This window comes from Panthera onca, chromosome D1 (assembly GCF_046562875.1).
Source record: "Panthera onca isolate mPanOnc1 chromosome D1, mPanOnc1 haplotype 2, whole genome shotgun sequence".
Taxonomy (NCBI): domain Eukaryota; kingdom Metazoa; phylum Chordata; class Mammalia; order Carnivora; family Felidae; genus Panthera; species Panthera onca.
The window spans coordinates 100,575,418-100,591,535 of record NC_138348.1 but is presented as its reverse complement, the minus strand read 5'-3'; the positions used below and the strand labels follow the sequence as shown (position 1 = coordinate 100,591,535).

General features: G+C 49.9%; 1 protein-coding gene across 1 annotated transcript; it reads right to left on the bottom strand.

Moving 5' to 3' along the window:
- Window positions 1-8,892: 8,892 nt before the first annotated feature.
- Window positions 8,893-11,468, bottom strand: APOA4 (apolipoprotein A4). The gene is made up of 3 exons (XM_060604831.3): window positions 11,303-11,468; window positions 10,811-10,937; window positions 8,893-10,022 (listed from the first exon to the last, which is right to left on the bottom strand). Exons 1-3 carry the CDS (start codon window positions 11,349-11,351, stop codon window positions 9,050-9,052), a joined length of 1,149 nt encoding a protein of 382 aa, XP_060460814.1. The 5' UTR covers window positions 11,352-11,468; the 3' UTR covers window positions 8,893-9,049.
- Between the last annotated feature and the right edge of the window lie 4,650 nt (window positions 11,469-16,118).

Sequence of the window (16,118 nt, the reverse complement as noted above, 5' to 3'; positions counted from 1 at the left end):
ACCACCTCACGCTCAGGATGAGAGAACCCTGCTCCTGGGACTGGAACCACAACAGCCTCTACACTCCTTGCTGGGAGAAGCCAGGAACCCACTGTGCTCAGTAGAAAGCCAGATCCTGCCCCTTCATCCCAAGGGGTTTACAATTTGGGACAAAAGGGCTGTTGAAACACGGGGAAGCCAGGGTCCGTGTGTAAGCTGATGTAGACACAGGAACAGCGGCTCAGGGCCAGCCAGGGGAAGGACAGCCAAGCCCAGGGACACCTGTCAAGTTACCACAGGGAGTGGAGTCCACCTCTCCCTCCTTATCCTATCCCATACTTAACATGCCCCCCTCTGTTCTCCTCCTCTCCTGCCTGTCCTCGCAGAGATAGAACCAGCTCTAGCTACGGCCAAAACAACAAGTCCTTATGGCTTTAGCCTTGTCACTGTGACCTGTTTACCCTCCACAGACCATGATCTATCATGTCTGAGAGATTCCCACCTGCTGGTGATGCAACAGCTTGGTGGGGCCAGTGACGTGAACTCTAATACCACGAAATGTACTGGGCACATTCTGAGTCAACAAAGTGCTGGTGTGCCAACAGAGATAAGGGTTTTCATTGTTTATTTGTTTGGGTTTTGTTTACACATACCCTTTTCCATCTCCAAAGATCTGAGGCTACTGGCAGTCAAAATTGAGATGATGATGATGATGATGATGATGATGATGATGATGGTGGTGGTGGTGACAGGACCAGTGAAAATAAAAATAATAACACAAAACCATAATCTGATAAGACACAAGATCTAAAAGACAATCACAGAGGCAATTAGGTATGAGAAAATTGTAATTGTTGACTTCATATTGGTTTGGGTTTTCTGGAAGCCCATAAAGCGAGAAATTCAATCAGTTACATTATTGTCATACTCAGAAGAAGGAAGCGCACCAGACTCAAACAGAAAATAAAGCTTTTCCAAACACAGAATAGCTAACTAAATACCCCCGTGGGACTTTATATACAGGGACCTTAGAATTGTAGCAAAAAGTCCCTGGTCATTGGCAATTTTGCATAAGATCGAGGTGAGGTTGCCCAAGTATCAAAGCTTCTGGTGGCCTGACAAGATCTATGGCTGGAACCAAGAGTGCCTTGGCATGTTGAAGTGGGAAGTCCTGTCTATTAAAATATTAACATTAATAGTTTTTTATTTTGTTAATATGTAAAAGACTAGTACAATGTAGAAAAGTCTAAAATACAGAGAAGCACAATTATATATAATCACCCATAACTCCACCATTGGCTCTTGTATATTCTTCCATATTTTTTTATCTAGGCATATATTTACATTCATTTTTGACAATTCACTTTTATAGTATCAAGCTGTTCAGTAACCCGACTTACCTTTTCAAGAGCATATCATACTTATACATCCACGTCAATACACGTTCACTCACGATATGATTTTCAGTGGAGGTGAATACAGACATACCAATAATTTAACAACCCCCTCTTCTACATTGTTTTGTTTTTGATTTTTTAAACAACACTGCAATGGACATCTTTATAGCTAAATGCATGCATTCCATGGTTATTGCCTTAACATAATTTTTAAATAGGAGAACATTTTCTGAGCAGATACATTCCTATTCACAAACCCTTTGCAACAATTCTGAAGACCTCCCAGGTAGGTTGGAACCAGTGGCTTAGACTTCAGAGGCATAGATGCACCACAAAGCTCTCAATGATCTTCCATCTATGCTACTTTTGTGGACTTTCAGATAAACATGGAAAAATGAATGCATGTATCTAATTTCACTTTTTTCTGAAACCTCCCTCAAACTATGGTAAAGAGATTTTTTTTTTTAAGAAAAGACTTAGACCCATAGGACCAGGAAGGATAGACGAAAAGGTGCCAGCAAGATAGTAAAGGTAGAAAATAGGCAGACCCTTTGCAATTGATTCAGCAGTCCTGAGAGAGCGGATCGTAAGTTGGCAGTGGGGAAAGGTGAGTTCCCACCTTTTTTTTATTGCACTGAATTAACAAAAGGCTTAAGGACTTATAGTAGATCTGCAGCTAGCCTACGTTGCACCTGTGTGTGAATTAGAACTAACCTCCTCATTCTCAAGACACACTACTGCCATCTGCCAGAAACTTGTCATAAACAATACACAATTCAATAATGTCCATAGTGTGAGAAAGGTGTCCTCAGAATTGGGCAGTGCACAGCTTGTACAGACATACATAACAGCCCTGAACGCAAGGCACCAGTTACCACTAGAGGTGAATGAAGAGGCTGTTGTAAAATAGGAAAGATTGGTTGAAATTATTTAAAGAGCAGGTAAAACTTTAGCTCCTTTATCTCACCTTAGCAAAGACTGGAGGTTTATTTTCTAAAAAGGGAAAAACTAAAAAAGAAAGTCAGGCAGAGTTGAGAACAGGGATGCTATGCTAGAAATAAAGGGATTAAATCAAAGGATGCCCTCTGAATGCTGAGCCCCATCCTGCTTCTTCCACTGAGCCCCAAGAACACTGGTATCCAGGCCTTTACCCTCCAGGCAGGAAAGTGAGAGAAACTTCCTAAGGACACATGACCAACTCAAAAGGAAATACCTAAATATTTCTACATTAGGAGTTCCCCAACTAAACATTCCAGAGGATCATCCAACGGTGAGGCTCACAGCCAATGAGTGCCACTCATGTACTTGGAGCTTCAAACCAGCTTTAAAATCCTGACTCTTAAATTTAAGCAGACAAGCAAACATTACCAGTTATTTGAGGACAGCTCCTAATGTGAAAGAAAGATAGAGACCCAAAACAAACATTTCAAAAAGAACTTGAAGAAAATCAAAGCTATACAGAAAGCACACTTAAAAATACCATGAATATTGGAGTAGCTGGGTGGCTCAGTCAGTTAAGAGTCCAACTCTTGATCTCAGCTTGGGTCTTGATCTCAGGATTGTGATTTCAAGACCCATGTTGGGCCTGTGTTGGGCCCACATTGGGCATGGAGCCTACTTAAAAAAAAATACCATGAATATCATCAGAGAGTTAAATATATCACATCGACAAAATAGGAATAGGGTATTATAAAAGAACATTCACAGATTTTTTTTAAAAAAGATCTTGCAGGAGCGCCTGGGTGGCTCAGTCGCTTGGGCGGCCGACTTCGGCTCAGGTCATGATCTCGCGGTCCGTGAGTTCGAGCCCCGCATCGGGCTCTGTGCTGACCCGCTCAGAGCCTGGAGCCTGCTTCGGATTCTGTGTCTCCCTCTCTCTCTGACCCTCCCCCGTTCATGCTCTGTCTCTCTCTGTCTCAAAAATAAATAAACGTTAAAAAAAAATAATAAAAAAAAATAAAAAAGATCTTGCAAATTAAAAATAAGGATGCAGAAACGAAAACCTGAGTAGAGGGTGAGGAAGTCCACCAGAAAGGAGAGCATACAGAGAAGGAAGACATCAGAGAAAAAGTAAGGAAATTAGACGGCTTGTCCAGAACTTTCTTAGTATTGGAATAGATGAATAAAAATGGTGCAATCAGCTTGTAAAACAATTCAGCATGACCTGGTAAAGATGAATATACACGTATTGTACCACTGAGCATGAGACAAAGATTCATTAAATTTGTTAATTTATTCAACAAATATCTATTGTGCACCTGCTAGGTTCTAGCCATTGTGCGAAGCACTGATCATATGAGAATAAACAAGATGGGCGAGACCTCTCCCTTCTCAGAAACCAACCGAAATTGTTCATCCCAAGGCAGAGGTGAAGTATGGCACATCTCTGGCTCAGTTTTGTCTACAAGGTTTGGGGCTCCATGCGAGGAGTGTCTGGGTAGGCTTCCTGTGGACAGAACATATATATAAGGGGATTATAATTATTCTGTGGCTCAGAAGAGAAGCAAAAGTACCACCAATGCTTGTATTGAGAAAGGACAAGTTTAAATCTAATAATCTTTAACAGAGGGGGTGCCTGGGTGGCTCAGTTGGTTTAGCATCCAACTCTTGACTTCAGCTCAGGCCATGATCTCCCAGATGGTGAGTCTGAGCCCCATGTCGGGCTCTGTGCTGACAATGTGAAGCCTTCTTGGGATTCTGTCTCCGTCTCTCTCTGCCCCACTCTTGCTTGCTCTCTTTCTTTCTCTCAAAAATAAATACAAATAAACTTAAGAAAATAATCTTTAACAGAGTTGTTCAAACATAAAATCAATCGTCTGGGCAGATGGCAAGTTGGCTGTCAGTGGAGGTGTTCGACGCTAAACAGGATTGATTCACTCAACCGAGCGGTGACTGTGTGCCAGGCACTGCGTGAGGCATGTGTATTAGTCAGCTATTCTGCATAACAAATCACCCCAAAACTTAACATCGTATGATCTCTCACAATTGCTGTGGGTCTGTGGCTAGGCTGTGCGGTTCTGGTCCAGGATATGTCATGAGGTTGCAGGCAAGATGTTGGCTGGGGCCACAGTCATCTGAAGGCTTGACCACACATCTGTTTCCAAGGTGGCTCACTCACGTGCCTGGCAAGTTGGTGCTGGCTGTTGAGCAGGGGCTGCTGTTCTTCTCTGTGTGGCTCCCTCCCCAGAGCAGCTTGAGTGTCCTCCCAACAGAGTAGCTGTCTTCCCTCAGAGTCAGTGATCCAAAGGAGAGCAAGGTGCGAGCCACAAGGCCCTTTTGATCTAGCCTCAGGAGTCATACACCGTGACTTGCATAATAGCCTATTGATCACACAGGTCAGCCCTCCACCCATGAGAGAGACCACACAGGGCGTGAGCCAGAGAGGAGGATCAATCTCGGAGCCATGTGGCAGCCTGGCCACCATAGTCTGTACACACAACGGTGGAGGAATGGGGTACCTGTCTGTGTAGAGTTGTGTTCATTTGCTAGAAACAGTGTCAAGGAATTGGCCTGAGAGACAAGGCGATTCCCTCCAAACCTCAAGTCCTATGATTTTGTGCATAGGTCCTAGTTTTTCAGTTACCGCATCACTTGCCTACCGTCTCAGAACCAGCTGCTCAAATCCTCTTTTTTTTCAATGTTTTATTTATTTTTGTGAGAGCGTGAGCAGGAGTGGGAGGAGGGACACAGAGAGAGGGGAACGGAAGATCCGAAGCAGACTTCGTGCTGACAGCAGCAAGCCCGATGCCGGGCTCAAACTCACAAACCGTGAGATTGTGACCTGAGTTGATGTCAGATGCTCAACCAACTGAGCCCCGCAGGTGCCCCTCAAATTATCACTCTTCTGACATGGGCAATACTGGGGTCTCTAACTATTTCCCTCCATTATTAGCTGCTAATTGTCACACGGTGAGATAACCATGGTTCTGTCCTCCATGCTTTCAGACAGAGAAGTCCCAGATAACCCCACACTTGTGGTTTCTCTCCCCAGAGCATGCCATCACCTGTGTGCCCCATCCTGGGATCACGGGGTGTTCTATGATAACACCAAAAGAACACAGCATCCCCGCTGTTTTTGACTGGGCTGGAACAATCCCTCAACAGCAGTAAGGCCCTGTGGGTTCAGGAGGAGAGCAGGCCCCACACCCTTCCTTTGCCTTGTTGTGCTCTCCTCTCCCTAATCAAGGCCGTTCCATCACCAGACACCTCAGTGTTAGTGACCTCTCTGACGTTCTCAAATGACCTCTGACCTTTCAGCTTTGGGGATGGGTGCAGGTGTGTGGCTAGCGTCTCAGCCCAGCCCACACCAGGGCTGGCTGACACTCTTTGGGGGCACTGGCCCATGTCTGTAGAGGAGTCCATCACATCCGGGTCACCTGAGGGGCCACGGGTGGTTGGGGGAGCTTCAGGCCTGAGATTGTGCTGGGCTTGGGACAAACTGCACTGGGCGATATTGATGTGGGCTGTGCAGAAGTCCAGGAAACACCCCCTACCCGGCACTTGCAGGGGACTCTAAGTACATGTCTTCTGGGTTTAAGTGTTTCAGTCTTGCTACGTGGTCAAGCCTGGATCCTGGAGTAGCTCTGGTGAATATTTATTAATTTGTTTGTTTGTTTGTTTGTTTATAGTTTTTAAAGTAATACTATTAGGATGGCTATTATTAAAACAACAATAGAAAATAACAAGTGTTGGAGAGGGTAAGGAGAAAAGAGCCCCAGTTCCCTGTTGACGGTAATGTAAAACATTTGCATGAAAATATGGCGTTTCCTCAAAAAGAATTAAACATAGAATTACCACATGATGCAGCAATTCTGATTCTGGATATATACACAGAAGAATTGAAAGCAGAGACTTGAAAATAGCATAATAAGCATTATTCACAATAGCCAAAGGGTAGAAACAACCCATTGATGACTCACCATCAATGGTGAGTGCCTAAACAGAATGTGGTCTATACATACAATGGAATAGTATTCTGCCTTTTAAAAAAAAAAAAGAAGAAGAAGGAGGAGGAGGAGAGGGAGGAGGAGGAGGATATTCTGGTCCATGCTACCACATGGATGAACCTTGAAAACATTATGGTAAGTGAAAGGTGAAAGAAGCCAGGCACAAAAGGATAAATATTGTATGATTCCCTTATGCATATTCTCTAGAACAGGTCAACTCCTAGAGACAGAAAGTAGAGTAGAGGTTACCAGAAGCTGGCGTGGGGGTGATAATGTGGAATTCCTTAATGGATACAGAGTTTCCTGTTTGGGATGATAAAGAAATTTTGGAAAGGGGCACCCGGGCGGCTCAGTCGGTTAAGTATCTGACTTCGGCTCAGGTCATGATCTCATGGTTCGTGAGTTTGAGCCCCGCATGAGGCTCTGTGCTGGCAGGTCAGAGCCTGGAGCCTGCTTCGGATTCTGGGTCTCCCTCTCTCTGTGGCCCTCCCTCACTCACACTCTGTCTCTCTCTTTCTCTCTCAAAAATAAATTAAACATAAACAAATTTTTTAATAAAAAAAGAAATTTTGGAGATAGCAGTGATGGCTGTACAACATTGTGAATGTAATTAATGTCTCTGAATTATATAATGGTTAAAATGGTAAATTTTATGTTATATATATATATGTGTGTGTGTATTTTTTTTACCACAGTAAAAAGGTAATACTAAATGCAATCTTAAAATCCCAATACTATATAAAATATATGAAGTGGAAAGCAATATCTCACCTTTCTGAGATGAACCCTGATGAATTTACCACCTAAGCTTTCAGATTTCTTTCTCCCGTGGAAGTCAGATATCAAGAATCGAATATGATCCGGCAGAACCCATCTGCCCCTTGTGTGGTGGGCATCGCCCCTGCTCTGTGGGGTTCTCGGGAGCTGGACGGCTTGCTTGGGTTTGAAACTCCATTCCACCACTTGTTACCTAATGTACCTTACCATTCTGAACTGCCTTTTCCTTATCTGCTGTATCTTCAATGTTACAGTTTGTTGGGAGGAGTATGTGAGTCAATGTACATATACCATGGGGGGCTGGGGGATTTTGTTGTTGTTATTGTTGTTTTGTTTCAATGTTTATTTTTGAGAGAGACAGACATACAGACAGACAGAACGGTGAGTGGAAGAGGAGCAGAGAGTGGGAGACACAGAATCGGAAACAGGCTCCAGGCTCTGAGTTGTCAGCACAGAGCCCGACGTGGGGCTCGAACTCATGAACCGCGAGATCATGACCCGAGCCGCAGTCAGATGCTTAGCCAACTGAGCCACCCAGGTGCTCCTGTTTTTGTTTTTTTGATATTTATTTATTTTTGAGCGGGGGCGGGCGGGAGGGTGCACAAGCAGGGAAGGGGCAGAGAGAGACAGAATCTGAAACAGGTTCCAGGCTCTGAGCTGTCCGCACAGAGCCCAACATGGGACTTGAACTGACAAGCCGTGAGATCATGACCTGAGCTGAAGTCAGATGCTTAACTGACTGAGCCACCCAGGCACCCCTCTACTGTGTTTTTTTTTTTTTTTTTTTTTTTTAAATTTTTTTTTTTTTTTTTTAACGTTTATTATTTTTGAGACAGAGAGAGACAGAGCATGAACGGGGGAGGGTCAGAGAGAGAGGGAGACACAGAATCTGAAACAGGCTCCAGGCTCTGAGCTGTCAGCACAGAGCCCGACGCGGGGCTCGAACCCACGGACCGTGAGATCATGACCTGAGCCGAAGCCGGATGCTCAACCGACCGAGCCACCCAGGCGCCCCTCTACTGTGTTTTTTAAAAGCACCTAGCACTAGGGAGCGCAGAGTCTCAGCTTTATTGCAATGCCTGTATTATAACTTTCTGCCACTGGACATTCCTCATTCCCTATTTTCCCTTCTGTAACCTCCCTTCCTTTCCTACTATTTACCACCGCTTCAAATGCCTGTACGGGGAATGCACAGAATCCATTTCTTTCCAGCCTATTCCTTAACGTTTCCTCTTTAGCAGCCAGCATGGAGTACCAAATACAACTCTCTCTCTGAGAAGAATTTTAGGTCTAGCTGTTGAATTAACGGACTTTTTTTTTTTTTTTTTTTTTACCTCCTTACACATTCACATACAAATATACATATGTTTCTTAACGGGGTTGTATAATGCATAACATCCAGAACCTGGCTTTCGTTTGCTTAAAATATCTTGGACATCCTCTCATAAAGAGATAGATTCCCCAAACCAAATCAGAGCATTCTTCTTGTACTTGGGAACTCACGAGAGAGTGAGCCCCATTGTCAGAACATGTATGAAAAGGGTGGGTAGAGCCGGCTAAGTGAATATTTCGTCTTTGGATAACGTGTGACATCTTTTTCCACCTCTCCTTAGAGCACCCTCAAAAGCCCTCTCAGCACTCCCTGCCCTCACCCCTCCTGCAATCTCATCCCCCCAGCCCTTGGTGTCCCTCAAAGTATCCCCTGCCGGCCCCTGCCAAGCTTTGCCAAGCCGTGATTTTTGCCCAGCTCAGGCCCAACAACGCCGAGAAGACACGCTGCGACCAGACTGGACTAGTTTCTCAGCAGCTTTATTGAGTAGCGAGAGGTAGTGTCTTTTTCCACTGGACATGTGTCCTCAAGCTTGTACAAGAACTGCCTTGGGACAGACAGACAGACCGGTGGCCGGGCAGGGCAGGTGTTCCTGGTAGCAGGGGAGCACCAGGGACAGCTCAGCTCTCCAAAGGGCCTGGCGCCTGCTCCTGCTCGGGGAGGGCCAGAGGCATGTCCTGGTTCTCCTTCTCCTTGAGGGTGCTGAAGAAAGAGTTGACCTTGTCTCTCAGGTCCTTCTCCAGGAAGCTCAGGTGGTCTTCCATCCCGCCTGCGTAGGGGCCCAGCTTCTGCCTGAGCTCCTCCAACTGCTGCACCAGGGCTCTATTGAAGGTGTCGCCGTAGGGCCCCATGTTGCGGCGGAACTCCTCCACCTGCCGGTCTAGGTGGCTGTTGAGCTGGGCCAGCGACTCCTGCAGTCCCTTGGCGTTGTCCCTCAGCTTGCCGCGCACGTCCTCGGCCACCGGCGCCAGCCTCTGCCGCAGCTCCTCGGCATTGGCCGTGATCTTGGCCTTCAGCTCCTCGGCATTCTTCTTCATCTGGAAGGCCAGCCCCTCGAGCTGGTGGTTGAGCTTCTCCTGGACGTCCTGCGCGTAGGGAGCCAGGCTGCGGCGCAGCTCTTCCACGTTCTGGTCGATCTTGACCTTGAGCTCATCGGCGTAGGGCGTGAGATGCCCCTTGAGCTCTTCTATGTTCTGGTCGATCTTGGCCTTGAACTCATCTGCGTAGGGCGTCAGTGAGGACTGCAGGTTGCCCACGTTCTCGCGCAGCACGGTCTCCATGCGCTGCGCGTGGGACGTCAGGTGGCGCCGCAGGTGCTCGGCGTGAGTGTTGACCTGGGTGCGCAGCTCGTCCGCGTAAGGCCCCAGGCGCTGCTGCAGCTCGCGCATATTGTCCCCGATTTTCTGGCTCACCTCGTTGGCGTGGGGCAGCAGCCGTGCCCGCAGCTCCTCCAGCTCCTTCCGAATCTCCTCCTTCAGCTTCTCGGAGTCTTTGGTCAGGCGTTCGTGCAGCTCAGTGGCGAAGGGCACGAGCTTCTTCTGCAGGTTATCCGCATAGGTGTTCACTTGCCCGAGCTTGTCCTGGAAGAGGGCACTACACAGGAAGGACACAAGAGGGCCACCGTTACACTTGGCATTCCGTGCCAGGACCTTGTCTCCTTATATACCTGCCTAAGACAGGTGAGTGTTCAAGGGTACTGAGTTCACCCAGCTCGGCTCTGTGGCCTTCCCTGCGGTAGACCATGGTTTGAGAGGGTGGATGCAATAGACTAAGTTATTACCTTTTATCTCTGAGTCTCCCCCTGACCTTGAGTCACAATACCCACCTATCATGTGACCTCCAGGGGTTTGCTTTCCCCTCCCTATCTGTGAACTAGAAAGGGCAGACTTTGAAGTCCTTCCCAGCACAGGTGCACTGTGACATAGATCACATTCATTGATAGGATGTTAGGCTCTGGACCCCTTCCAGTGTCTTTTACGGATTCAAAATACTGGTTTCCCTGCACGTGCCTGTCCTCACAGGCTCCCCAGATATCCCCACGTCCCTTCCCATGATGTCCCAGGGGCCCGTCTTTCTGGAATGTGTTAGGACCCAGCTCCCGTGACATCTCCCTCCCTCCCTTTCTTCCATGCATCTCAATGCTAAGACGTGGCCATTTGGCACAGTCTAGAAGGTTGAAGCAGAAGATTCCTTAGGGATTATCAGTCCAACCCCCTGTCTGCATGTGGATCCCAGATCCAGAGATCTCAGGGCCACTGGGTGAGTTAGTGGCAGGGCAGTGGGCATCCTAAGCCCAGGTCTCCTGCCTCTGAGCTCAGCCCTTGGCTGCCGCATTGCATGGCCTTTAAGAAGCCCCACCCCGCAAGTCGTGTCTTTCTTACTTGAGCTGCTGGGTGAGCTCAGACTGCTGGAGATGTTCCACGGCTTCCTTGGCATTGTTGCTCAGCTGACTGAAGTAGTCCCACACCACGGTGGCCACCTGGTCGGGACTGACCTCAGCCCGGGCACCTGGGCAGGAAGCAGACAGTGATTCATGAGGATCTATCTCCTTCCTTGCCCCTCTGCACCAGCCCTGAGCTGCAGACCAGCTGATGGTGGGGGAGCCTGACCGCTGATCTCCTCCTCTGTGCTTCCCTAGTTAGAAGCTGGGAAGTTAGAAACTGGGCTGGCACTCATGCCAGCGGGCAGAACATTCTCAATAGGCCAGCCCTCCTGTGAACCGAGTGGCAAGTGGGCAGCCTTCTGTGTCCAACTGGGGGATGACAGGCATTTGGAACCGTCCTGTTGCCTGGGCCTCAGACTCTCCATCCTGCCCACTCGATGTGGCAGAGGGTCCTGCCCAAGAGCCCCATCCAGAGGAAGCTCCTACTCACCGGTGACAGCCACTAGGGCCAGGGTCAGGACCACAGCCCTCAGGAACATCCTGGGCTTCTCGCCGGGCTGCACTGGATCCTTTCTGGAATCAGACGGCGCAACGGGAGAGGCTCTCAGGCAGCTCCACCTGTGCTGCTGTCCGAACTGACCAAAGCTCGGAGCCAGCCAGCCATTTAAACTCCCACCAGCCTGCCCTCCCTGCCTCCCTCCCCCATGTGACTCCACGCTGGAAGATGACACATTCCCAGGAAGCCTCTTGGACTTTTGTGACTCTAAGACAACGTGGAAGCTGACAGTGGACTGAGGCTTGGGCAGCACTCAGAAGAAGCTGTTCTGTCCTCATGCCCCACCCAGTATGAAGGGAGGGTGGGGAGCCATGAGCTGTGGGAGGCAAGAGGCCCAGGGAACCCCCGAGCCAGGGAGGGACTGATGCCCCAGGGGCCCTGCTGACAATTCTGGATCTGAGCCAGGTTTGGGGAGTAAAGTTCACACCTCCTCTGTCTGCCTCAGGGGAAAGAGTCCCCCCCGCCCCACACATTTCCCAAACTGACTCCATCTCAGAGCACCAGACACTAGACTAGGACATCCAGGGTCACAGGGACAGCAAGCTAAGATCCAGAGCTCTGGTCAAGGTGCGCCCAGGAGGAGGGCGAGTGGGCAGGTCGGTGGAGTGGGCAGAACCCCATATTGAAAGGGTTAATAAAAAAAAATTTTTTTTTAATTCATTTTTGAGGGAGAGAGAGAGAAAGAGAACACGAACAGGGGAAGGGCAGAGAGAGAGGGAGACACAGAATCTGAAGCAGGCTCCAGGCTCTGAGCTGTCAGTGCAGAGCCCAATGCAGGGCTCAAACTCACAAACCGCGAGGTCATGATCTAAGCTGAAGTCAGACGCCCAACCAACTGAGCCACCCAGGCACCCCTTGAAGGGGTTGATTTTAAGTGTGCTTCATGTCCCGCTGCTGCCCAGCTGTGCCACCTTGGCCTAGTGACTCAACTTGGCCAAATTCTGAGCCTCAGTTTCTCCTTCGGACACGGAGTTGCTGGGCATAATAAATGAGCTGTTGCTCGTGCAATGGGTATAGCGCCTGGCTCAGAATAAGCACTACACAGTCGTTGTTGTTGTTATTAATAATAACCTTGTTTTCCTGATTGGGGCCCTGGCAGGGGGTCCAGTAGAATGCTCATCCCTCCAGAGAGAGGGCAGAGTCAGGCCCAGCCCTCTAGGGATCACCAGGGTGGGGTACGATGCAGGGGGAATGGCTCCCAAGCTTAGCCACACTCCCTGGGTGGGAGCAGTCAGCCTGTGCTGAATCTCAGGACCTGAGCCTCTTAGGGGACTTCTCACTGGGGGCGGGGGATGGGGGCAGGAGGTCTTCTAGGAGACTTCTATCGTTCTCTACAATGAGGTCATACACACGATTACAGAAAGCCATCCACCAAGAAGACAACGCGGCCTGCTCTGCATGGGCCCCTCTGCTAGACCATGCCACCTGCAGTGACCGTGAGAGGAAACTCGTTCCCACTGCACTGTTGGCTCTGATCCGAGAGCACAGGGCCTGACACGTGGGTGGACCCCTGGCCACCCGCCATCACGACAGCCCACAGTTGTGTTAACCCTGATTTATCGGGCCTCCATTTTTCATACTCCAGAAGTGGCTTGATGTCTCATGGGATTAAAGACAGCTAAGACCTTTCAGCCTCTTGTGCCCTGCCATGTCCCCATACTGCCCATGGTCGCCTCCAGTCTCAGGGAGCCCCGCCTTCCTGGACAGCTGTCCCTATCTCGCGGTAGTTGTGAAGGGCTCAGATTCTGGAGTCGGACTCCATGGGTTTGCGTCTGGGCTCCCCACTTACTGTCCACGTGACCTCGGGAAAATCTCCTAATCTCTCTGAGTCTCAGCTGCCTCAGCTGGGTGTAGAATAATGAGGAATCAGTGAGACAGTCTGTGTCACGCTGGGAACAGTGTCTAGGAACAGCACTAGCCACATTTCACCCTGCAAGCCTTACCTCCCTGCCACACTGGCCTATCGCTCCTGTTCCTGCTCCCCAGTCAGGCACAGTCCAGTCTCGGGTGGGTGCAAAGGTCAGTGCTCAGTGCCCCCATCCCTTCCCCCGGGGCCAGAGATGAAAAGAGCAATGAGTCACCAAGAACATCTCAGCTGCAGCCTGACCTCTTGGACTTGGAGTGTGAACAACAGGTGCCACCAGCATGTGACAGGTCCTGTCTCACTTGCCTGGGCGTACACACACTGGGAGTGTCTGTACCCCGCTGAGCATGTCTGAGAGCACCTGCCAGGACGTGCACAGATTCATGTAAGTGTGCAAATACTTCAGCTGTCTGTGGGCACAAAGCTAAGGCATCTCGCTAAGGGACCGGTGCCGGCCTGTGCGAGCAGCCACAACCACGAGGGGGGTGTGCTGCTTCCTGACATGTCGTGGGTGGATGCCATTACTGAATGCATATGTTTCCCCAAGTCAGTGGGCACGTTTTGTATCAGTCTGTAAACAGATTCGCACCGGGAACAGGGGAAGAACGAGTGTCCAGTCTTACAGCGTTCGAGCCGCGGGCTCGGCCTCCGGCTGGGCCTCAGGTTCTCTTTGGGCACAGATGCTGGCCTCTCCTGCAGGACCTGACCCTATGAGACAAGAGACGGCCCCATTGGTGGACACAGGGGGCCCATGTGATGCTGGGCAAATCATGTGCCTCTCTGAGCCTCGCTCTCCTTGTGTGTGCAACAGACGGCCCTAATGGTTGGTAATACAATGAGGTTGAAAGTCCAGCATTACAGCCACCCTCCTGTCCACCCCACAGGGACAAAACCAGGGGTCAGCCCAGAGCTCAGAGCCAGGAGGGGAGAGCTCAAGACCAGCCAGAGACAGGCAAGTCACATGGACATATTCCCCACAGATGCTCCACTCTGGCCCTCTTCCCAGGGCAGAATTAAAGAGGGGTAGCTCCTGTTGTTGTTACAGGAAGGGTCTGGGTGGGATAATAGGAGGAACTTCCCGCATGGAGAGGCATGGGGAACCAGATCCTCTGGCTGGCAGTGCTGAATCGGGGCTCCCCATCCAGCCTAATGGCAGGGGCATGGATCACAGAGGCTTCTGTGCTAAGCCTCGCCCAGACGCAAGGAAGCTAGTGAGGAGTCAGCCTAGCCCTAGAGGACCAGTTTTGGCCCCAGCTGCTCAAGCCTCCCTCCCGCCCCCTCCTTACCACCACTGGTGACTCCTTACAGCCAGTCTGCGGGCCAGGCCCAGAGCAGCCACCTCATCCCAGGGGAGCCAGCGTGGGATGGAGAGAGAGAGAGAAAGGAGAGAGAGGCAGCTTAGGCTGGCCCCTGAGAGGGCCCCTCCCGAGATAGCCCTACTGAGACCCAAGCCAGAGCTGTCAGGAGGGCACTCAATTGTGCCAAGCCCTTTGAAAGAGGAAAAGTCCCAGGACTCATGGCATGCCACACCCCTGCTGCATGGGCCCACACACCTGGGTTCTCTGCCCAGCTCAGCACGACCCTGCTGGGTCTCTCTGCCCCCATCTTCTGACCTCCCTGGCCTCAGGGGGCCCATTGCTACATGTGAGAGAGAGGACAGGTTCCTCCAGACCCTCCACACACAGCGAAAGAGAGTTGGAGGGTCCAGGGCCAAGGGATCCAGCCAGCCCATTCTAGCAGGCCCAGGGACCGAGGACTTTGTAGTCTGACCCAGCCTGGAAGCTGGATTCCCACTGTGGCCTTCACCTCCGGGGCCGAGGGACAGGCCAGAACAGAAGAGTGACACGGGCACAAGTTGCTCTCTACCCTCCCAGGTGCGCAGATCCTTCAGCAACCTGATCAGTTTCCTTTCCTCCCCACCCCATCACCAAAATCTGTGCTCAGGAAGAGATCTGAAACTGATTTACTCTAAGGTCTGAGTGAATGATAAATCTCCAAGGGTCTCATCGCTCCAAGCTGCCTACTACCAGTATTGGTATTTGAAGACCCGGATTCTGGTTTCCGGCTCTACCAGTGATGTGCTGTATGTACTCAGGGACATCTCTACCCCTTCGAGCCCTAGGTCTCTCATCTACCAAATGGCATCGTTAATATCTACTTCATAGAAATCTATTTGCATTTTAACAGAATACAAGATCTAAGTCAAAGGAGTGAACTTCTAATGGAGAAAGGTCAAGTCTTAGCAAACAAAGAATTCTGAGGGTGGAGCCAGGCCTCTTTCTCAGGCCTCTGATTTCACACCGTGGAGTTAGTTGCTTCTTCCTGAGAAGATGGCTGCCTGCTTTCAAAAGCCCTATTTCCTCCTGCCTTCAGACTATGCTGTCTAGGGATAGACAAGGTGTTTGGGAGGAAGAAAGAGATTTATCAAGCCTGTTCCATGAACCAGTTGCTTTGTACATGCCTCATTTACTTTGTACCACAACTCTTGGCGTATCAGCATTCTATCCCCTTTTACAAGAGGAGCAAATTGAGGCTCTGAGGTATTAGGTCTCTGTTCCTGGGTCATATGACTTAAGAGTCACAGGCATCGTTTGAACCTGGGAATTCTTGGCTTCAAAGTCTTATTAGCCTCCCTGATCCTGCTATCCAGGTTATGGCTCCTGTTGCGGGCCCAGGGCCACCTTAGCCCGAGGAAGGTAAGCCCGAGTCCTCTCCTGGACAGCCCCTGCAGAGCTCCTCTGTCCCCTCTCCCCACTGGACTGGCCTCACCACAACCTCGGTTCGTTCCAGCTCCCCTCCCAGCCAGGGGGCTCCGAGGGCTGCCATTTCAAAGCTGAGGAAACCAAGGCCCGAGGTGAGAGGTGCTCAGCGCTGGCAATCAGTCCC

What these genes read in the sequence shown, in the direction of transcription:
- APOA4 (XM_060604831.3), bottom strand. Translation starts at nt 11,351, where the DNA reads ATGTTCCTGAGGGCTGTGGTCCTGACCCTGGCCCTAGTGGCTGTCACC. An exon ending in GGCCCTAGTGGCTGTCACCG is followed by an intron (nt 10,938 to 11,302) that starts GTGAGTAGGAGC and finishes CTTCCTGCCCAG; the next exon opens with GTGCCCGGGCTGAGGTCAGT. An exon ending in GAGCTCACCCAGCAGCTCAA is followed by an intron (nt 10,023 to 10,810) that starts GTAAGAAAGACA and finishes CTTCCTGTGTAG; the next exon opens with TGCCCTCTTCCAGGACAAGC.